Raw genomic sequence first — 24,779 nt, 5'->3', positions numbered from 1 at the left:
GTGACATCAATTGGGTAATCCAAGGACAAGTACCTCACAAATCGTACTCTGTGTGTGGTTTGTGCAATAGCTGCTCATTACTAAAATGAATAAATCAAACTAAAAAGACTGTGAATTAATGTGGGCTGGCTGAACTTCAGCCTTCGGAAGTTTCCAGGCAACAAGCAGAGAATTGTTTTGTTGTTTTTTTATGTTTCTGAGATTGATATAATAAAAACACACCATCAACACTGGCAAAGCAATACTGCTGCTTGCAATGCTTTTAATCTTACACCGCGATAAAAATGTGAGAATACTGCGTGTTTTTATATTTTAAGGCTGATCAATCACACGGCAAACACTGTACAGCAATTTAAACAATGCAAGTGAGCACAATCATCAGCGCTATTACGGGGTCACTAAGGACCACATACTTCCTGGCGTGATGCATGTCAAAAGTGCCATTTTAAATATGGATAAAATACTAGATATGGTAAAATGAAGCTTCAAATTTGCTTCATGAACCAATTGTATTTTTTTTGACTCCTTGAGAAGGCACTATAATCACAAACTAATATCTATATTCATAAAGTGTGGGAAGAACAATATATCATGGAGATTCAAAACCGGGAACTACTTGATGCAGTCGCTTTAACCATAAATCCACTCTGCTGCCATGAAAGATCATGTGGTATTTTTATATGCTATTGTGCTCCAACAAAAGATAGCAACAGTGAAAGATGAGGCCACCTGCTCTTGCAAAATGCTCACTGCACGCCTACACAAACGAAACATCAACAGCAGGCCCCCCAGCAGGACACTTACTGACAGGAGACATGTGGGAGTCAGACTGTACTCTCTTCTAGACCAATAAAGTTGGATGTTGCGAGTTGCCAATGTGCCATGGTCAAGTCAAATCTCACATTGTTGCTTTAAAAGAAAATGGCAAATGTATAAATAAATAATCCATTATATTTTGCTTGCATAAAATGATTATTGTAGATATATTTTTTCTTTTTTACAGAAGAGATTTATAAATGTCACACGTCAGACATCAGAAAGCCTTTTGGCATTTCACGCTGATGTTACTAAAAAGCTTGATATGCTTCATAGATACCTATGACAGAATATGCTCTAGTTTGACATTGATATGAAAAAAACAACCTCTGGTGAAACCACTATCCCGTCATCCAATTGTCTCAAAGCAATGCAGCCAAAGGCAACTGAGAGAGCTCTGTAAACTTTCACTGACCCCTGTATGGCGTGTCCTACAAGAGACTGCATTCATGTGTATCCATCACATTAGGGTAATTGCAAGAGTTGCTCTTTAACACATGACAAACCACTAGAACCACAACACCATCGCATCCTAATTGCTATTCTCCAAGCTTTTTCCTATCGCAATCATCAGGGTGCCTGCTTTCATTTCCTGTTAAACAAATGCAAGTGTTAATTGATAGTGTCATAACAATGAGCAAGTAATTTCCAGCACCTATATTTTGGATTAGCCGAGGGGAAAGATCATCATCGGTCATCTGTGCAGACTAACAAAGAGGGTCAAAAATTGCTGGTAAGTGAGGTGTGATAGTGTTCTGATGAGCTAAGACGGCTAAACACAAAGAGAGATGGAATCACATTTTAGACCAACCTAGAAAATAAATGGAACCTTTCTTTCACTCTTTCACCTTTTTGTATCCAGAATATCAGCTATCTGACCACCCGTCTGTTCACCCGACCCAACCACCCACCCAACCACCCACCCGTCCGTCCATCCAGCCATCCATTCTCTTTCTCTGTAAGTAGAATTTGTTTGACTTCACGGAGGACTAAGGAAATCTGAAAGTATTAATATAGGATTGAGGATCAGAGGTTTTAAACACTTAAAAATTATACTTAAAAAATAACTCACAATTTTTCCTTTCTGTTCTGTGTGCAATAAGCTCGCTGACAAATTGCTGTTTTACAGATTTTAAATATATATATAGATATAGATATATATTTTTTGCCATGGGGCAATTAAATTATCTTGAAACTTGTGCTTCACTTGCCAGGTTTTAAGTGGTAAATGTGCGCTTTTAATTGATAAAGGTTCCCTTTTATTAGAAGGGTTGAGTAAAATCATTTGACTATCATGAATGTATTGTGGTGCTGAAATATTTTTGTCATTGTTGAAGGTGCTCATAAATGTTAAGCCTCTCATTTTAGTCTGCATAGCAAAGTATGAGCACAAAAATAATTGAGGGCAAAGAAGCACCTTTTTACATGAGATTTTTTCCAATTATGTGTTTCATTGAAAAGGAAAGATATAAGGCTCATGTGGCCTTGGAAAAGGTCTATGCTTTGCTGGGAGCAATTCTACTTTGTTATTCAATAGCAGGATTAAGCAATTTAACTACTTGACTGATTCTCACAAACCTCTGAGAGGGAGCATGTGCTGAGAAATCTATATCGGACATTTTTCCTCCCCATAAGATAGGCAGATATAAGATGGAGCTGATGAAAGTGGACAATTTGGTACTAATCAAAGTTGAATTTTGTATTGATTACATATCAGCTTTCACTTGCACTGCAATAATTACCTCACACAAGTCCCGCCATTTCGACAGGGAAGGTGTTGGCAAACAGGTGGATCACAGTTGTTGAGGTTCCGCCCTCTCACGGCCTCAGCCACCAAGAAAATTTCCTTTGAGTTGACCTGAAGTTGTCGAATACATCCAATAAATCCTCCTTTTGCAAGCCCGTCATGCAATTCCCAACGGGAGGGAGCTAGCCCAAGAAAAATAGGCCCAAATATTTCCTGCAAAATAAAAAAAAAAGATACTACGACAGTGATCATCCTGAATATTGTTTATTAAATCACACTAAATCATACAATACAGAACATATGGCCTCTTTTATTTTGTAGCTTCGCTGCAACTGTAGAAACAGTAATGGTAAAAAAAGATTACCATCATTTTCACACACTGCTGATAGAACAGGAGGGATACCAACACATATTCTGTAAGCTCTCTTTAATGGCAAACCAGTACATTTATTGAAACTAATTATATGAAATTACAGCATGTTTGCTAATTGAGAATGACTGGTGCTTCAGAAACAATCCTAATAAAAGATAATTTTCTGTTTCCTATACATTCGGCTCACTGGTGTAACCCTTGATACAAAATCGTCTTCTTTTCATTACGCCTTCATTTGCGTACATTGTAGATTGATGCCTCTTATGTTCTCGTAATGGTCCATTATGGTTAATATGTCATCCTTGCAAATGAATGGGTGGATTCCATATTTATATTGTTGCTGGAAAAGTGTATAAAACATGCATGCAAACAATTCATTTATCAGAAAAATTTTGGATTTCTAGATAGTGACATTAATTATTGTGCTGAAAGATGTTGTTCTTCAGTTGGACAATGTGAGTTGTGAACTTCTGGGAAGAAGTCTTTTGAGGATGCCACATGGCTATTAGAATAACATCACCATTATTATGTTTTATGACTTTCCTTAAGGGCTGCATCTGTAAATTAACTTAAATCATCAGGCTTCCTATTCAGTGTCTTGTGTGTGTGGTCACTCATCTCCACTAAACAGCGAATGGGGAGGTGTGGTCTGAAACAATGAAGTATGTTTTGATGGACAGCAGAAAATGAGTCTCCTCTTAAGATTTATACTAATGATGCTCAGTTTGAAGCTCATATGGTCATATTTGTGAGAATAGGTAGTCAAATGACTTATTTTCTTTTGGGTAGTTGATGCTAAGGTGACAATAGTTAAGCCATTTTAGACTAATTGATGTCATTCATGGATATTTTCAGTCGCGAATTTGCTGTGCGTGCCACCAAACACGAGCTGTCTCATTTGCTCCCCTGCCAGTGCTTTTCAAAATCGAGACAGAACTGACCAAAAATTGCTCCCAGAGAGGTCAGCGCCAGAGAATTAACTCGCTGAAATGTGTCAGAGACAAGGAAATGAAGCATTTAAAGGCGTTTTGTTGTCATAGGCGATGTGGCATGACTCCTTCTTGGGACTGGCTAGAAATCAAATCATTAAAAATCTCCAAATTGCAGTACTGAATAGAGATGATAGGTTGCAGTGAATTCGGTTTCTGGGGTATCAAAAATGTTGAGAGGCTTATACGAGTCAGGAAGTTTTATTTTGAAGGTTCCCAGAATTGATTGTTTTTAGTGTCACACAAGGAAGTGGTGACAGCTCTGACAAAGGCTGGAATGACAGCTGGAACTGTCAGCAAGGTAAGAGAAATCTCTCTTTAATGGAAAAAACTTTTCTGTGGAAAAAAGAAACTTCAAGTAGTTTAAGAAAGAAAATATGATGACCTCATTCAGGAGGATTGCACAATGGAAAACAGAGCTTTCTCATTTTTATCATCCATACACCTCCGAGTTTAGAACTTTAAATGAATGAGGTATTTTATTTTTACAATTTATTTTCCCTCTTCCATTCCTTTTCCCAGCATTGTGTTAATTTGAGCCTGTTTTCACTGCATGACACTCAAAAGGCACTCGACCGCTCTAAAATTAATTGTGATTTCTACTAATTAAAGTGAGTGACACTCCATCCATCCTTTAATTAAAAATATGAATAAAAATAAAGGCGATTGGGATATACAGATATTGACATAGCAAGGTGTTTATTAAGAAGCTAATCCAAAACGAACAAATACTAATGAAAAACCTCATTTTATATCAGCTATTAAAGCAAATTTTTAGGGGCTTACACTTTGAAATGCCAATTTCTCATGTCATGCATTAGGAAAGTTGATGTTTTATTTGGCATGGCTGTATTTTAATGGGAGCCAGGATGTCACAAACAATAAAAATAAATTGTACGGGCGGAGTTTTTGAGAGTAAGTCATCGCAATGTATTTTCTGTCCCAGCAAAAAAAACTAAAATGGCATTCACGGACAATAAACATCTTTATAGACAAACACACCATTGTAGAAATTGATATGTTACACTGAATGGAATATTGCCAAGCTGAACTGTGTGAATATGTCACATTGGAGTTTTTATGACTGTGACATCCCTCCAAAATATCATTCATCATGACTTGAAGGTGGTGTTTCCGGCGAGGTGCAATGGAGGGCGGCATTGAGGCACATGGCCAAATAATCTTTTGAAATTTTGGCTCAATGCCATCAGATGTCACCGACACAACAAATGCGCCACTTGAAAGCTTATAAAGTCAACAGAGTTTTGCAGGAGAGTGCATATATTTAGTTCCAAAGAATAAATCTACTGCCTAAATAATTTGTTGGTGAAGCAAGCAACTGTTCCATCCATGTTCTCCTTATCTAACTTGTATGGAATGTCCATCGCCGTTAACGGGACAGCACACCTCCAAAACTTCTATAAGAGAGCCAGCACAAGACAATTGTCACAGTGCACCATTATGACCCACATAAGAGAAAAAAAAAAAAGAAATAAGTGACTGGATCAAAGTCAACCCTAAATCAGCAAGAAACTCCCAAATTATATTGCTGAATGGATGATGAAAAAATAGTTTTTGTTTGCTGCTCAGCCCAAATAAGCAATAAGTGGATAAGTGATATAGAAAATGAATGAATGGCAAGCAAAAAAGATTGCCTCTCATTATGCCTGTCGCTCATCGTCATTGCATTACGTACAGCGGTGCTGTTTGCACTAGCCTTTCAGATGCAGCATATAAAGACATAAAATAATCCATCTCAATTCATCACAGGTTTAATGATTTACTTTGATTGAGCAAAATGATCAACAAACAAAGAATACTCTGGCACCTTAACACAACTGACAGAAGCAGTCCTGGTTGGGAGAAAAACAATTGTTGCATTAGAAATCAAGTCTCCACCTATTCGTCTAAGCGAACCCTCCGTAAATCAGTCCCTGAGAGTGTTTGGACTAGATGCATTTAGAGAGAGCAAAGGGACCATGCTTTACGAGCCACTAGAGTTGCATGTTGAGAAGAAACTGGAATGTAATAACATCACACACGGTTCAAGTGTGTTTACCCTTTTTATGAGCTGAGTCCATTTGAAGCATGTACTTATGTTGTATTCATGAGCTTGAAAGAAGACTCATAGTATTGCAGGCTGTCTTTAGAACAAGAACTGTACTGCAGCCGTTGTCCTTGGCAGCAGTTGTTGCCTGTACTTTATGTGGGGTTGCTGGCAGAGACATTGCCTTCAAATATTGTTTAACTGGGGGCAGAGTTGCAGGGTTTCCACTATGAGATTTCACCAGGTTTACAAGGGGGCACCCCCTGCTTGACTGGTGATTCATTAACATTACATGAGGATTTGACAGAAGAACTGGTGAGTTAGAAGTGCCCCCTTCCCACGTCATCTTTCCCATCCAGCTTTGCCCTCCTTCTCTTCTGTCAGTCTGGTTTCGCTCCTCGCACCGTATCATCATCGTTCCTCTTTATAGCCATCGAGATGCTATCTATGCCTGCTTTGAGAGACGGTCCATTACTCTAGTCGGAGTTTGGATTTTTTAAAGTAACATTTTCACAAGGCTAGTATCATTGAAAAGCTTGCCAAAGACAGTAACAGTGGGCACCTAATGATGAACTTCAAATAATTATAGAGTTAAGGAATGTGATTTCCAATTTTTTTCGAACAAAATAATGGTCAAGTGGTTTAACTTGACATACAAAAATGCATTGAAGAAAAAAATAAAGAATGAACAGACTGATGTAGAAATGTATAGAAAGGAAGAACACAGTGCGGAGGGAAGAGGCATTTGTAGTTTGGGTTTAGGGTTGGGGTTAGGGGTTGGGTTATGCTAGGGTTAGGGGTTAGGGTTAGGGTTAGTGTTAGGGCTGGGGCTGGGGTTAGGGTTAGGGTTAGGGGTTAGTGTTAGGCGGTTAGGGGTTAGGGTTAGATTTGGGTTAGGGTTAGGGTTTAAGGTTAGGGTTTAGGGTTAGGGTTTAGGGTGAAGGTTAGGCGGTTAGGGTTAGGGTAAGGGGTTAGGGGTTAGAGTTAGTGTTAGGGCTGGGGCTAGGGGTTAGGGGTTAGGGTTAGGGTTAGGGGGTAGGGTTAGGTTTAGGGTTAGGGTTAAGGGTTAGGGTTAGATTTGGGGCTAGGGGTTAGGGTTAGGGTTAGGGGTAGGGTTAGGGTTAGGCGGTTAGGGGTTAGGGTTAGATCTGGGTTAGGGTTAGGGTTTAAGGTTAGGGTTTAGGGTTAGGGTTTAGGGTGAAGGTTAGGCGGTTAGGGTTAGGGTAAGGGGTTAGGGGTTAGGGTTAGGGTTTAAGGTTAGGGTTTAGGGTGAAGGTTAGGCGGTTAGGGTTAGGGTAAGGGGTTAGGGTTAGGGGTTAGGTTTGGATTTGGGCCTCAGTCATCTCACCACACGTCACTGCTAGTACAGCATATACCATCCATGCCTTATCAGCAAGAGAGCCATAGTGTAGTGGTTAGTGTTCTGGACTCTCATCCCAGTAATGTGAGTTCAAATCTCAGTCGCAACTTGAATCTTTTAGCCTGGAAATATTTGCACCATAGTTGCTTGGTGCTCCCCCTTACAACCACTTTGGCATTAATCTATTTTTTACTATTCGCATGTTAGCTGCTCGATAAGACCATATATCTTGCATGCCATACAAGCCAGGTTTCCATAGTGTAGTGGTTATGTCTCAGGGCTCTGAACTCAGTGACCCGAGTTCTAATCTCAGAGGGGAATGCGCACTTTTTAGCCTGGAAAAATTTGCATTACACGATTCGCATGTTAGCTGCTCAATAACACCATATATCTTGCAAACCATACAAGCCAGGGTTTAATAGTGTAGTGGTCTGCGCTCTAGACTCTGATCCCAGTGATGTGAGTTCAAATCTCAGTGGGAACTTGAACATCTTATCCTGGAAAAATCTACATCAGAGTTGCTTGATGCTCCCCCATGAAAACGTTTTGGCATTGAACTATTCTTCATACTGTAAGAATTTTATCGTTGAAAAAAAATTCAATATACTATTCTCTAGTTAGCTGCTCAATAAAACCATATATCCTGCAAGTTGTACAAGCCAAAATTACATAGTGTAGTGGTTAGTCCTCTGGACTCTGAACCCAGAGTCATGAGTTCAAACCTCAGAGGGAGTTCAAGTGTTTTATCCTTGATTCGATCCCAGGTGTGAGAATATACCTGAATGTGCTTTCATAGTGCAATTAACCCTTTATTTTATCATTATTTAAAAATCATGGTCAAAGCTTAAATGAAAGTGAAAAGTGCCACACCCGCCCTCCCCACTTTCCGATTGGCTGTTTGATCTGTGACGTCACTTGGACACTCCATTAGGTACACCGCCATTTTCAAGTGTACCTAATAGGGCACATTATTAGGGAAATATCTTGGTCAAAGGTCACAGGTGTCAAGCTCTAGTCCTTGGGGCCGCATTCCAACATGTTTTCCAAGATTCCCTCGTTAAGTGCACCTGCGTGAAAAGTTTTAGCTCCTGCAGACGTGAAAATGACCAAAATCTTTTCACGCAGGTGTGTTTAACGAGGGTAACTTGGAAAACATATTGGAACGCGGCCCCTCGAGGACTGGAGGTCGACACCCCTGGTTTAAGTGAAAAGTGCCACACCCGCCCTCACCCCCACTTTCTGATTGGCTGGTTGATCTGTGACATCACTCGGACACTCCATTAGGTACACCGCCATTTTTAGGTGCACCAGCTTCAATGGGCATGACAGACACCTACTGGTTGAAGTCATATGAACTGAAAAAGAAATAACTCTCGTTCACTGAAAAGATTCGGTCTTTTGAACAAATCATTCTCTCACAAGCCAACACTAGTTAGGGGTTTGGGTTGGGAATATTGGGAAATCCCAATTTTTCCAGGGTAAAATGTTAAAAGTCCCTCTGAGATTTGAACTCAGGTCACTGGGTTCAGAGTCCAGAGCACTATCCACTACACTATGGAAACCTGGCTTGTATGGCATGCAAGATATATGGTTTTATCGAGCAGCTAACAAGCGAACAGACTAGTTCAATGACAAAATGTTTTCATGTTGCAAATCTTTCCAGGATAAAATGTTTGAAGCCACCTGAGATTTGAACCCAGGTTGCTGGATTCAGAGTGCAGAGCACTAACCACTACACTATAGAAATGTGGCATCTATGACATGCAGGATATATGGTTTTATTAAGCAGCTAACATGCGAATCGTATTCCACTTTTCACTTAAACCAGGGGTGTCGACCTCCAGTCCTCGAGGGGCCGCGTTCCAATATGTTTTCCAAGTTACCCTCGTTAAACACACCTGCGTGAAAAGATTTTGGTCATTTTCATGTCTGCAGGAGCTAAAACTTTGCACGCAGGTGCACTTAACGAGGGAATCTTGGAAAACATGTTGGAATGCGGCCCCAAGGACTAGAGCTGGACACCTGTAACCTTTGACCAAGATATTTCCCTAATAATGTGCCCTGTTATTAGGTACACTTGAAAATAGCGGTGTACCTAATGGAGTGTCCAAGTGACGTCACAGATCAAACAGCCAATCAGAAAGTGAGGGTGAGGGCGGGTGTGGCACTTTTCACTTTCATTTAAGCTTTGACCATGATTTTTAAATAATGATGAAATAAAGGGTTAATTGCACTATGAAAGCATATTCAGGTATATTCTCACACCTGGGATCGAACCAAGGATAAAACACTTGAAGTCCCTCTGAGATTTGAACTCAGGTCTCTGGGTTCAGAGGCCAGAGGACTAACCACTACACTATGTAATCCTGGCCTGTACAGCTTGCAGGATATATGGTTTTATCGAGCAGTTAACAAGCGAATAGTGCAATTTTTTTTTTCCAGGATAAAATTCTTACAGTATGAATAAGAATAGTTCAATGCCAAAATGATTTCATGGGGTAGCACACGAGCAACTATGTTGCAAATTTTTCCAGGATAAAACGTTCAAGTCCTCACTGAGATTTGAACTCACATCACTGGGATCAGAGGCCAGAGCACTAACCACTACCAGAAACAAGCCAACCCCAGGTAGGCGTAATCAGAGACAATGACACCCGAAGTGGTTAAGGTTCGTCACTGCAGGATGCTTGGTCTCCATGTGCCGAAGCAGTTTTGAAGGCTTCATTGCCTCGTGAGCTAGCTTGTCGCCACATATTTTGCAGAGTGGGCTTAGCGTGTCAGAATCACCAGTGGTGATAAATCCATATTTTAAGTAGGACTCCAGAAATCTTCTTTTGAATGCAGCTTTCCTTTTCTTAGAAGTTGTAGCCTCTTCTTCCGTCTCCTCATTGGGCTTTTTTCCCTTTCCTGACCTGAATTAATTGATTGTCGATAAAAAAAAAATATATATATTTTTTTTTCCTGCGCGGCTTGGCAGCCCGGTACCAAGTGACCCACGGACCAGTACCGGTCCGCGGCCCGGTGGTTGGGGACCTCTGCCATAAATCACATTAAGGGCGGTATGGCATATTGAGCCTGCAGGAAGGTCGAGCTCCTTTATGTGCCTTTGAAAAGGATAAAGAAAATTATGCATCTAAAATTGAATATGAGCGCTGTTAATCAAACTAATGAGGCAGGCCAGCTAGATGAGCAGGTAAAAATCCGCCTAGTGCTTCTTTCACTGCTTGTCAAAAAATTTGTCACAGCCACACAATATTATGTAGTAGCGCATTAACTGGGGACATCATAGAATGGTCCAAGCTTTTTTGTTTTAATGATGCCTTTCTCAGCTGTTTTAAGCATTAAATAGAGCTCCGTTTCCTAGAGCTTTTGGAGAAAAAGGTTCCTGCAATTTTGCATAAAAATGTATTTCCTTAATTATAAATTTGGTTGTAATTGTCACTGCATGCTATACAGGTATAACAGCTGCGTGTACAGTGCTGAATATTTCATTCACTTCTGGCTTTCAAATGACTTAATCCATGAACTGCCTTTTATTAAATTTCTGAGAAAAGCATACACGGATATCATGCGAACTTTGTGTGAACTAAGTGTGAGATTTATGTGTATGACTTTTCCTTTGATACATTCTCTCTTCAGGGATACTCTGACAGCTTGTGTGATGTGGGGATACTTTGGAACTTTGAGGAACATTTTTAAAGATATACATTAACAAGGCCAAAAAAATAAAAACACCTTTGTGGTGGGACAAGGGGTGAAAGGTACGGGAGGGTCATGTTACCTCTGACATGGGCAGTGACACAGAGTCCTGGAGACGATGAGCTGGGCTATTATTTACTGCTATTTCAATCATACATGACCTTGCTTGTTTGCCGGTGGGCAGATTGTATCTGTTAAGAGGAGAGAGAGTGAAAGTGTGAGCGAGGGAGAGGCTCATCAAACAACACTCTACCAACGATATCGCACAATAAATCCAGCAAAGCATGAAAATATTGTGCAGGGAAAGACTGAGCAGATGCTGTAATGCAGCCACTAATATTACCATTGAGACCACATCATAAACTCGCTATGTATACATTACGCACTAGTTTACGACAAACTTTATGCACTGCTAGATTGGGTATAGGAAGCAATGGTGTATTTGGAGCCCAAGCTGTAACCTAAAGTCAAGGATGGGCAAACCCAATCAGACCACACCTTCGGTGTTTTTTTTTAATATTTTAAATATAATCTAGTGTTAAAATTTAGATATGAAAATGTATTACAAGCTCATCATGTACAATACAAAAAATTTTATCACCATGAAATAACATAAAACTACAGTGCTCATTATGTCATTCCGGATTAATTAAAGATAAAAAATGGGGGCACAAAGCAGATATACATTATAAAGCTAATGAGTCTGAGGACAATTTTATAATTTGACCCTCTCTTGGCATCTCAAGGGAAATATACATTTGTACCAGTCATTAATGTTGCAGTCACAATGTTAAGTAGCTGGTCTACTTGTGTCATAAGGCAGCTTGGCAAAGTCAAGTGACTGCGCGCTCCACTTCATCATTTGTACATAATATGCAATAAGGGGTGTGCATTATATATGAGCTTCTACAAGCTATGCCACACACATTTTAGAGACCCTTATGTTAGGAATAATGCATCATTAGTCTTGTTTGCAGAATTTATTCTTACTTTCTCAATTAACATAAATATATGACATTGGTCTTTCTATACACACACAGTCGTGTATATATATATATATATATATATTAGGTTCAGAAACAGGTGGAATTCTTGCCAGAAGCATTATATACATGAATTACAACGCATGTTAAAATCTATATTGCACAAGATAAAAATATCTCAAAAGCCTGCTAGAAAAACAGTAATGGCATTTTTAAAATCAGCATCAAAAATACATTCCCGGACTGACAAATCTTTGATTGAAATTTGCTGCGTAATTAAGAGATTCAGTAAATTAATAAACAGAAAATAAATAAATGAGATGATGCAGCTGCATGAATGTTATTGCCATGGCAACCCTTCATCACCAATGTTGATAATCTATTATGATGGTGGAACAGCCAGGACACCTCTGATGTCGTTACTTTTCAGTTGTACGCCATGTACAAACAGACTAAATGCTTATTTTATATGACATAATAAAGGGATACAAATGCATTTACAATACAGACTGGCAGTAGGCTGGAATAGTGGTTAAATGGGAATACGTTGAGCAATGGCACAGCTATTAGGCAAAACCATCAAATTGAAGTATGGCAACACAGTAAAATATGTTCTAGTTAGTGATTATCCTTTCACATGCAAGAGCATATTTGTTTACTGAATGAATACATTTGAACCACTTTAAGATGTATTTTTACAAGTATTGTTGGTTAAGTGGCTCACACAGCAAACTTTTATTTCCCACTTAATGCACTCCTCACAATCACCCAGGAATGTCTTCTTGGGGCATTGTATCGATCGTAACTAGGCTGTTCAGGTTGTGTTAGATGATGTTTTGATATTCATCCTGGCTGTCTTCATTGGTTCATGCACACAGGCTAGATAGGTCAGCTCTGGAGTTTTAGTGCGGAATTCTAAGTTTTTAATTTTCAAAGTTAGAGGCATGCATCAAAGAACTGTCTCTGGAAGGAGGGTACCAATCACACTCTTTGATGATTTCATTAAATTGTAACAATCCTTCACTATTTTCGCTGTGTAGTTTGAGGTCAATGATTATACATGTGGTTTTCAAATATCGAGTTTAATTAAAACAAAAATAAATTAAACAAAAACATATAACAAAAAAAAAGAATGAATAAATAAATAAATAAATGAAAATATATAACCCACTGTATTGATATATCATGATGCTGAGAAAATTTATGGTCAATACCTTTACCCGAATCAAATTACAACCATTTAAAAACCATTTATTCTTTTTCAACACTTTAACATCTGTTAAAACAACGTGAAAAAATATATTTTGCCCAAAACAAACATATCCATGCTTTGTGATTGCTTAAATTGACTACATTAATGTAAAACACATAAGTTGAAGTTTTCCAAAGCTGTAATGAAAGCAATAGTAATAATTTCAAGGATTTAAAAGCACTTCCACTTCCAAACGCAAAGTTCATTTTACACATGGAAAAAGCAACTTTTGGAAATCCATTAGGTACATAGGAAATGTCGTCTGATGATTTCTCTTCGTAACATCTTTTTGTAATGCCTCGGCAAATACTGCAAAGATGTTCCCCGTGAAACTCACAGAGCATGTTCACAAAGCAAACATGATAAAACGACTTCACTCGTGATGCTCCACCAAGCTCATCTTTAGTGGTCCTGCTCGAAGGCACAAATGACTATTCATGAAGAGGACTTCTTTACATCATCTAGTAGGCATGTAAAGGAGGGGAAGAGTCCCCCCTCAGGTGCTCATCAACCCCATCCTCAACACCAACATCATCCATGTAACTGCGTCACGAGAGACTAAGTTGTCATCGCAACAATATTAACAATTATTAACAAATATTAATTTAAAAAAGGCAGAACTTTTTTACTGGATGTCATTGTATCACGCAGCTGTTCCTAATGCTGTGAACTATGAGCGTCGAAATAAAAGCACCCACAGACAAAAGCGTGATTACTGAAACAAAAGAGAAAAAGGCACCGTGTAATTTCCTCCCTTGTGCACCATTCAGTGCCTCGTCTCGCAGGACCGACCGTAGCGCCACATGAGGAAAACAAACAAATATGTATGAATATTTCATTTTCTCTAAGTACACACAACCACAATATGGCGGTGATTATTTTCACTCAACCATTACTTATGCATTACTTCATCTGGGTAATTCTCTAATCATAGCTTGTTGTTTTTTTGTCATCTCAGATATCCTCATTTGGCCTTTCTGCTACGTGACTAATTTAATACAACTGAGACACTTTGCATTTCAGTAGTTTCAGCACTGCATCTTGAAACAAAAAGTATTGATTAAAGTCGTCCTTTTTGAACATGTCTCCTTCACGGTGCCCGACGGATAATTAATGGTTACACTAGATCATTAAAATATTACCATTGCATAAAACATCTGAAGGATTTGGCGACAGATGGCAGTAAAACGCTGCACGCGAAGCCTTTGCAACACTTCTCAGCGCCTGTTGAAGGCTTATTATTATAATCATTTTTCATAAACTTACAAGAAGCACACCATAATGTGGAACCTGTTAGTCGTGAATACATAATTTGCAGCTCACCTAGCGCCTCACTTTGTCTGTGGGAAGAGCAACGTGGCGTTTCATACCTGCGAGCAGTGAGTGTAAATAGGTCAAATGCATTAAATGTACAAGCAAGACAGCCGCCACCTGTTCCATCACTTCAGCAGATTTGACTCCTATTAATGATCATGTTTTATTTTCAGTTACTCTGTGTCACAGCAGAGCTTTTAAATGACTGCTTTTGACTTGAGTTAGCTTCTGTTGCTCCCTCAGTGAATCCTAAATAGGGGTGACTGCAGAATGAGGACACATTTTCTCAGAAAAAAACTCTTCATCCTCTAATCAATCGATGAGCTCAGCTATTGGCATCCATCCTTGAGTTCCACTCGCCATCAAAGTTCCATTTACAGCTTATCATAATGGTCTCCTTAACATGATTGGGCACATTTTTTTGGTGGCATCACAAAGCTCTCCCACAGAAAAGCCAAAGGAAATGACAAACAAGCAAGGACCTGTACACAACGCAAGATCCACAATGGCGTTTGGAGGTGTTACAGAAAGTTGCCACAACCTTATAAAACATCTTTCAGATGTGTTACAAGAGAAATGAGCCATGATGATCTCTCTCCGTGGCCCAATATGACTGATTTCTCACTTCACCGATGCACAGAATGCAACCTGTTTTACTGTCCAAAACGAAGACCAACACAGTTCAGATTTAAGGCAACACCAGAGCTGTCAACACTCACGCATTGAGTGTGAGACTTGCACATTTCTGTCCAATGTCACACTTACAGCCTTTATTTTCACACGCTAAGAAAACATAACACTGAAAAGAAACGTTTTTTTAATTTTTAAAAAGGGGGCTGTCGTTGCGCTAATTGAACATTACATTATGAGGTTTAGTTAGTTTGCCTATTAGTCATATGGTCAAATCCTGACTGACCAACTGAAGCAATTTAATCCAAAATATTTGATCACAATGTGTAACCAACATAGAGTTGTGTTAAAAAATCCTCATAATCTGGCAGAAATTTTAACATGTGTAGCATTGGTAAGCATTATTTCACAAATTCTGCCAGAGTATGTAAAATAATGAGCATGACTGCACAGCATTGCGCCGCTTTCAAAAAAAAAAAAATCAATCTACTCCTTCAGTAATCAAGAAGGGTATTAAAAGCCATTTGGAGAATCCAAAAGATGGCTTGTGCCAATTGTTGCAGCTAGAATAGGTAATCAGTTGTCTTTTTCTAATTAAAACGCTGCATTGCAAAAAGAATGATCTGCCCATTATTCACTGGGACACTAATTACAGTAGTGATTACTTTAGTTTTGACTTTCCTCTAAACCGGGTTCATTGTGGGATTTGTTTGTATGGGGGGGTGTGACACTTTGGTTTCAGGGTTGCATATGTGGTACGATCCATCAAGCCATTCATTTTCTATAAGGCTTATTTCATTCAAGGTCATGAGGGGACTGGAAAGGTCAATACCATATGATGCATATTATGCTCCTACATCAAAGATGCATTGCTTGTGTCAGGTTAGTCGCTCTGCAGCGACGGCAATTGTGTGGTGTGGGAGAACAGGAGCTGGGAAGCCAGACCTGAGATTCGAAAGCAGAACCTTAGAACTGCTTGGCAGGAATTTAAAACTCCTGCCTTCACCTGACCCATATTGATTATTATTACATCAGATGAGACAAATGTGTGCTGCCTGCTTATCGAGAAGCAAAAAGACTTGCCTGCATTTTTCCAAACAAATAATGTACAACATGATGAGTAAATATGTTTATAATGTAGCTAATTTATAACAAGTTAAAGCTACCACAAAAAGTGAGGGAAAGTGTACCATTATCTATAGCGATGCCAACAACAAAAATGTGCTTCAATGAAAAATTACACTGGATCCCTTGTGCACACTCCAGGATGTGCAATAACATAACAGTGCAGTGGTGGCCTTTAGTCTTGGCTCCTGTAACGTTCTATTAGAGCTCTTCAAAACAAAAGTGCAGGAAGAACAAAACAAAGCAATCCCAGAGAGAGGCTCAGCAATAATGTGTGTAATTCTATCTCCTGATTATCTGCTCATTATGTATATGTTGTTATATTAAACATTTAGCACAATTTCTTGCAGAATTTGTTTTCGTTAGAGCTCATAAGCAGAAGTAGTCATATTGTCATTTTAAACATACAACACTAAGAAAAAAAAAACGTTCCTCCATGTATAACCATTTTAGCGAAAAAGCCACTTCACGCTGTTGAGTCTTTGACAGAAGAAGCAGTGAGATTTTGATGAGAACAAAGAAAAAGAGGAAGTTTCAAAAATGCGTTTTTGCACCAAAATTCTGTCAATAGACTAGATGGCTCACTGCAAACCTGAGAGCAGGTGCAGCAGCTGTGTAGATTACCCACCAGAGGGCTTTTAATGTCACTTAAATAGACCCTCCACGTTGTTTAATGTGTTGATTTGCACTCATCCTTCCAACTACTTGTGGGAGCAATTATGTCATTATAAAAACTGCAGCGCATAACAGCCCAGCATGGATAAACAGCAAAGAAAGGGAAGAGCCTTCTTCTTTGCAGCGCTTGCTGGGATGTTCATCCAGCACATTCCCATTCAAATGAGAGAAAAGGTTGATTTATTCCATCATTCTTTTACGGAATGGCTCCATTTCTGACCCACAGACAGGTCGTGGCTGGTCAAACAATGTGTTCTTGTTTTTCTGACAAAGAGGCTAGACAAGCTGTGATTTTTTTTTTATCATGTAAGGGGTGATGAGTCCAAATAATTCAACAAGGCCGGTGATGATGTGGGTAAATAGCACTTTATTAGGAATGCATTCAATATCAGGCTTGGGAAGGGTGCACATAAATAAATAAAAACAAAATAGGAATGGAGTGAACTGAAGTAAGATACGAATAAATCTGTGTTGCTATGCACGCAATGGGGATGCAAAGAAATTGAGGATAGTTAAAGTGAATTGGTTCTGTTTCTGAAATGCTTAGGAGTGTCTTGAAAAAATAAACTGAAGCAATTTGTTCCTCAACTTCTCTGAGATTATCAGTTGATGCAAAGTTTGTCAAACTTCAACCACGTTACAAACATGTTTTGGCATGTGTGAGAAAACAAAGCAAAATAATTCATGGAAGGAAACCTTTAAAATAGAAGCAAAGTGAGCAATTAGTCATTTACTGTCAGAGGGGAATGAACCGAATTGTGTAAAAAGCAGATTAACACCAATTCTCATGTTAGAAAAGCAGGTCGTAGCTGCTCAAACATAACCGCATGACGCCATGTCTTAATTTGCGTATGAATACAAACGTTCCACGTTTAAGGCTTATACGGGGGCAGAGTACCATGGCAAAGTCTCTCTCATCTCAGACTAAAACAGCGTGATCACTTCGATCTGGATTAGACATGCAAATGCATATGGATAGTGAAGCTTGAAAAAATTGCATTTGAACCCATGATGTCCTACAATCATTAAATGAGAAGTAAACACTTCCCTTAGTACTGTAATTAGGGAAAGGAGTGATACTTACCTAACTGCCATTGACATCCATCTGTTATTGTTGATAGTCTCGCTGGCGGTCACATTGAGAACTTGTTTACTGCCACATCTAAGTTCAGCAACAGGATTTCCATCTTGAAGGAAAACGTGAAGGAAATTGCCACCAAATTTCTGCTCCTGGGCTGAAAAAGAAAGAAATGAATTTTATTTTCTTGTCAGTAAATGTCCAGTGTTATATTTGCCTGCTATAACTTAAGGTTAGAAAAAAATGGGCACTTTTTGAGATACGTTCAGAAACATACCAGTTTTAAATTTCTTTTAGTTTATTTTTCCCTAGTATCTACGACTGGATACTAGAGTTTTCACAGCATACTTCTAAATGCTTTCAACATCAGACTCCGTCTTGCACATTCATCTGTGACCAAGCTGCATCAGTTGTATCTCACAGCATGTGCACATGCACACACACTCAATTTCCGGCCTCATTTACATCATACCCCAGTGGGAGAGTCTTCAGCTAAGCAATACAGTGCCGGAGCCGACGGGCAACTGGAGAGTTCATCCCCAAACACATGCTCCTAGGATCTACAGCAAGGTGAAGGAAAGACGAAGCTCTCTAATCCTGCATAACTCCCTAAGAAGACATAAGAATGCTGTGACGAGACCTCCAATTCCATCGAGGAACACTGCACAAAAGGTCATGAGGCAAACATAAACAGTGTTGACCATTTTGATTTCATCATGACAGTGATGACTGAGCCAAAGTGCTTTGTAGAATCGGGCAGGCCGTAGAGACACAGTACAGTATGTCTTTGTAATACTCCTGCCATTCGTGATGAAGTGATGGCAGCAAGAAAGAATGGAAACAGATGACAGGAATTGGTGCAAAAGCTGAGCTTGTTGTTTCGAGGCTGCAAAGCCACTGATATGACAGCGCTCAACAATTCCTCCAGGATAAGACCGGCATCCTGAAAATCCCCCGTCTCTTTCTCACAGATAGGCCATGCTTAGCTTAATACTGGAGTTTGATAATGCTTGTTATAAGCTGACTTGGAGGTCTTTCTCATCATAAGCTGAGACTGTGAGGCTCTTAACTGTGACATATTATCTGAACGGACCGCAGAAGGGAAATCGTGTTCAGATAATCCACCGTCTTCTGTACGACTCCTCTTCTCTGATAAAATAGCACGACAAGGGAGAGTTCAAAGCAATCGGAAGTGCTTGTTAAAACCATAATTTAACTACACATTATGCTTAGTAAAATATTAAGGTAAACATGACCTTTCTCATCTACAATTTATGTTTGCTAGATGCACCCTATCAATTATAAGTAAAACACTTCACAAAGATATCTGGTTGGATATGTTATCTTAAGATAATTATAGTCTATGTTTATGTTATTGAGTTTGCGTTCCCTTTTTTATTTAAAATGCACCCAGTTGAGTGCTTAGGGAATATTTTTCTTTCTAATCATCACACTCTTTTCTTTGTTTTTCATTAAAAATAAAGCTAGTTAGCATACAACGACATTTTGTCAAATCTGCAGCATGTTTTCAAGAAATATATTGAAATGTAGAATATTTTCCTTTATTTAGGTCACAATTTGTTTACAGAATGATCGTGTGTCCCGAAGCCAGACCAACTAAGTAAGTATCACTGTAATACGGTCATACTGTAGTCTATGCCCAACAAATTCTATCCTCTTTTTGAGAACCAAAATATGGTTACCCCCAGCCAAGTACATAATTTCATAATTGACACAATCATGTAGGTCAATGATCCTCCAAAGAACCAAAAAACACACTTGGAAGAGAAAGAACTCGAGTCTCCACTGGAAGCAGCTTCTCAGCTCCTGCCATTATTCACCTGCCGACAAGTATTATTTACCATGTCAACACTGGCCCATCTTTTTAGTTTCCATTTTTCAACATTGAGGACATCCCCGTGGTCCTGTTACTCTGCACCCAGCCTAACGAAGCTTTCGTCCTTTCGGCGGATTCTGTCATGCATTTTTCCCCTTCCTCACTCTTCCATCCTTGCCCTCTCTCTTCCTTACCCCACCGCCTCGGCTTTCTGTGCCAGAGCTGACAATTGAAGTCCTGGGGGAGATATACATGTTTGCTTCAGGGAGAAGGTATAAAGAAAAAAACTGGAGATGAGTAAAAAAAAACAGGTCTGGCAGAGGGATTCTTTGCATCTCAATGCATGTCTCTTGGTTCTCTTCTGATTAACTTTGTCTGTTTGATCTCAGGAGTTTTTTTTCCCCCAGTTGCTATCCTCTGATGTGAGTGATACTGTGCCATACGCCAGGAAGCATTACCAGATAAAAGGCACCGTGCCCTCCATGTATGCTTTCTGAACATCCATTTCCTTCCTTGACAAGAATCGTAACCTATTTCTTGGCTTGTGTGTACAGCCAAAGATAAACAGCGTAGAAAAATATTAGGTTGTTCAAACAGAACTAAATATAATGGGCAATTACAGCATTCACTTCAATCTTCAAACCTATTGTTGTGAGCGTAAAAATGAAAGGATGACATGTCATCAGTGTAGTCAGTTTTCTGACTAATCTGAGAAAATCTGTGAAGACCGAGACGAGAGCTTGCTTAAAATCAAAGCCAGATGACTGATGGCTGCTAATAAAAGAGGCGCTGAGTCTTGACAGGGTGAAGGTGAAAAAATTAGGCTCATTTGACATGATGTAATTCACAGTGATCATAGCTGATCGGAGTGAAGTTCTCCTCCTTCTGGACCTGAGGTGATGTAATTCTCTCCAGTAATGTTACTTTTTTCTTTCACCTTTTGAAGCTCCAAAATCAAAATATGAATATACGCTTACTGGCCTCAATAAGTGTACCTTGAAACCTTTGCAAGTAAGTACCCAGCAGAATAATTTCCAACAAATTCGATAGAGGAAAATTCAATCCAATTCATCAAAACACACTCTTCATATTCATGTACACTGTTAATCTTGAGCAAGCAGCAGTTTCAATCACATATTTAAAAATAATACCATGGTGTTAGGTTACAATTTAGGGCTGATTAAATAACAGCTCCTAAATTATAAAGATTTAAGGAAAAACTAATGAACTCAGCATCCCTCATTAATTACAGTTCATTATATTTGGGGTAAGAGTGTATGCCACAAAGAGGACTGAAAATATCTCCCTCGCAAAGGTAAAAATGCATTTCTCATTCATGCAGTGTTATTGTCTTGTTTACAATGTGACCTTTTAATTTTAAAAAGGACATTTTGAAATCAGTTTTGGGGCAGCTAATTGCTGCTTCTTCCTTTTAGCAGCATCAGAAAATACATATTTTGATGATGTTACAGTGGATGCCCTGTGCCTGTATTGCCATGCATAATGACTCGGGAAATGTAAATGAGAGGCCACGAACTGGACGGTGATGCCACGGATAAGAGGTTAATCTAGGTTACAGCTCTGAGATGAATGTTGTGATGTCTGTGCCCGTCTGGGGCAGAATAAATCATGGGTAATCACCACGCAATCCATCGAGGTTAGAGTTCCACTGGACTTGCAAGCGCCTCACTGTGGAGTCACACAGGGCAAAGATAGCCTTGCGGGATCAGGGTGGCTGCACTCATTCGGTCATAATATTTTCAACACTGCAAAAATAATTTTGAAAATGTTCCAAGACCACATACATTTTTTGGAATACAGTTAGAAAACTACATTACATAATAACACATACCTCAGTCTTTTAATTGTTTTCCGTACATTGTCATATTGCCGTAAAAGGTCTAGTGGTAACTGAATAATTTGACACAATAATCAAATAGATATACTGTAAATCAGACTCAATTAACATGGCCCAGGCTTTCTCCTCTCTGAAAAAAAAGACCTGTAATTGAGTGACCCCCAAACAATGCTCTATTGTTATGAGGCTATACACAGTGGTGTCTTGCCAACATATCAAAATGTCCCTCAGCTACAAGAGACAGAGCATATTCATGGGTGAGCAGGTCTAGAGAACAAAAGAGCTGGCAGGACAATGTAGAGCTTCACAGTTAATGTGGGGGTCAGCTCAACCCTTGCTGCCCTCGCTCCTGCAGCAATCAACTCCTGCCTTCATTTGCGGATTGCTTTTTTATTTACTTGGTTTGTTCTGTAGCCTTGGAAACACAAGTCCCACCATGTGCGCTGTGGTCACAATTTTGGCTATTGTGACAGAGAAGTCACGCAATTGTGAAGTTGCCCCTTAAAAATCACATAAGAGAATCATATTCATATTAAATTATAAGATTGATAAAACAATAATTCATCACTAATCTTTTTCTGTTTGTGAGCACATAGATTGTGACGTATTTCCCTCCACTAGTTTTGCTTTTACTACACTCAGGAAGTTGGGTCAGTTTGACCCAACTTTGGGTTGTTTTGCCAAAATAAAACAACAGCCTAATTTGTTGGAAATTGGGTCAAACTGTTCTATTTGAATGCATTAAATTTCCCAAATAAACAGATGCTTGTGAGAGCAACCACAGTAACAAGTGGTGAGTGATCATCTTTAATCAGCACAGCCAGGGAGGTGTTTCTAGATGTGCTCCTTGACCTCCTCAACAAATAGACAAAAAAAAGGTTCGGATAGAGAACACGGTTGGCAGACAATGCGCACAAACGACTCTTTTACAACCATCAATGGTCTGGAAAGATCATGTTATAAAATGGCTTTCTGGAAAGGAAGGTGTTCTTCTAATGGTGGTGCACACCAGGAATCATAAGTGGTATTGCAGTCAGGGTTGAAATGTTACATCTGATCATTTTCAGAAAAAAAGTCTTTCTTTTGGACCATCAAAGTACAATTTTCTAAAAATAACAATGATGATTTCCTGCATGTTAAAACACCAACAGCGTGAACTCAATCACACAACATGAATATCTGTTATTATAAGACCAATCCTGGCTGCTTGCCTTCTTGCGTTAGATAGGGCTGACAGTTTCTGGGATTGTCAACATAGAAAAATAGTGGATATTCCACGCAAGATTTGGATTTGGTAGTTGGGGATTAATGGCCTGCTCAATGCTGAATTGCAGAACCATCACCCATCATTAAATACCGTGGGAGATGTGCCTCATTGACCCCATATTGCACTTAGCTGGAAATTCAGCTACAAGCGGGAAAATGCTACAAAGTGCACAATTGAGAACTCCAACAAGTCCTTCTAAATACTAAAGACACATGTGTGAATAGGAAGTGTAGGAAATACTACACAACAGGATATGAAATACCCAGAGATGGCTGGTTTAAATGAAACACACAGCTCCTAAAAGTATTAATCAAAATCAAGATATTGTTTGGATTAATTTTATACTAAGTTAATAACTGTAAAAATATGTAGAAAAGCCTATCCATCCATGATTTTCTACACCTTACTTGATTCACGAGTAACTGATGCCTCATCATCAGTATTCTTATCGATGCTTGTTGCATTACAACATTGCCAATTTAGCTTTTACCACTAAGAGGCTGAAGATTTATAGTTATATAAATTAGAAAAAGTTTGTTGAGAAGGTTGATTTTTTTTAATGGAGTACAGATTTGAATTCCGATGAAAGCAGCACCACATTAGACATTAATATCACAATTATGAGAACTGCTAGGTAATTTGCACTCGCAAGGACATCTGCAAGGAAAAAGCAACATTAAACACAATCACCATAATTGGATTGTACAGAAATGCATATTATTCTGCTTTATCTGTGCTTGCCGCATTGCTCAAGTTCCCTTATACATAAAAATGAGACTGTACTCACTGTAGAGGATGGTGCCTTGTGTAGATCGAGTTTTCACAGTCAAATGGAGAATAACGCTGCTGTCCTTGACGGGGGGCGGTACATTATTGCTGGTGTCCGAGGACTGAAGGATGGATGTGAGAGGTTGCAGCTCCAAGTAAGATGTGCCATCAAAAGATGGGATGTACACTTTGGAATCTGGGAAAGCAAAAACAAGAAAGTAAAATCATAAATCTTTTATATAAGAGGAAACATCTGAGGAAACAAATCTCTCGAGGAGTGGTTCCTAACTTTGTTGGAGGTACCGAACCCCACCAGTTTCATGTGCGCATTCATCGAAGCCCTTTTTAGAGTAAAATGTAATTATACGTTTTTCAAATTCAAGACATAAATGTATTTTACTGGTGCACAAAATGAGCTGCACATGATCATCACCTTGTTCAAAAAACAAATCCAACACGGACCTCCGCGGTCGAGGCTCTGCTGAACCCCTGAGACCGACTCACCGAACCCCTAGGGTTCGATCGAACCCAGGTTAAGAACCACTGCTCTAGAGATGCCAAAAGTGGCTGTTATATAATTTAGGCAAAAAAATCTAGACTCTTTGGTAAGTATGAAAGGTAGGAGACCCCGTGGACGACCCAGGACGCGCTGGAGAGACTATGTCTCTCAGCTGGCCTGGGAACACGGGAGAGGGAAGTCTGGGCTGCCCCTACGACCCGACCCCGGATAAGCGGAAAAAGATGGACGGATGGATGGATGGTTCGTATGAAGGGACTGTTTTGTTGATGGGAGATCCTGGATGGTGTAATAAGCCTCCTCTTCTATTTAGAGAAGGTTTCTCAACCTCCATCTTTAAAAATGTGCTCCTTCTCCTTGAGGTGCAGGTAGACCGCTAAGTTTTGACCTGGAGAGTTAGCCCGTCTATGCTGACATGCACCTGCTCAGTGGTTGCTTAGCTTC

General features: G+C 39.4%; 1 protein-coding gene across 1 annotated transcript in view; it reads right to left on the bottom strand.

Moving 5' to 3' along the window:
- The window catches only part of eys (EGF-like photoreceptor maintenance factor), a 103,928-nt gene that overhangs the window by 12,771 nt on the left and 66,378 nt on the right, over positions 1 to 24,779 (bottom strand). The window contains exons 40-43 of the mRNA XM_088385080.1: positions 23,838 to 24,014; positions 18,095 to 18,245; positions 11,114 to 11,222; positions 2,559 to 2,776 (exon numbers count right to left, since the gene is read on the bottom strand). Of these exons, the coding sequence (XP_088241206.1) occupies positions 2,559 to 2,776; positions 11,114 to 11,222; positions 18,095 to 18,245; positions 23,838 to 24,014 (655 nt within the window). The remainder of the gene's footprint in view (positions 1 to 2,558; positions 2,777 to 11,113; positions 11,223 to 18,094; positions 18,246 to 23,837; positions 24,015 to 24,779) is intronic.

This window comes from Syngnathus floridae, chromosome 9 (genome assembly GCF_059516105.1).
Source record: "Syngnathus floridae isolate MCC-2025c chromosome 9, RoL_Sflo_1.0, whole genome shotgun sequence".
NCBI classification, from domain to species: Eukaryota; Metazoa; Chordata; class Actinopteri; order Syngnathiformes; family Syngnathidae; genus Syngnathus; species Syngnathus floridae.
This window is presented reverse-complemented; position numbering and strand designations above follow the sequence as displayed.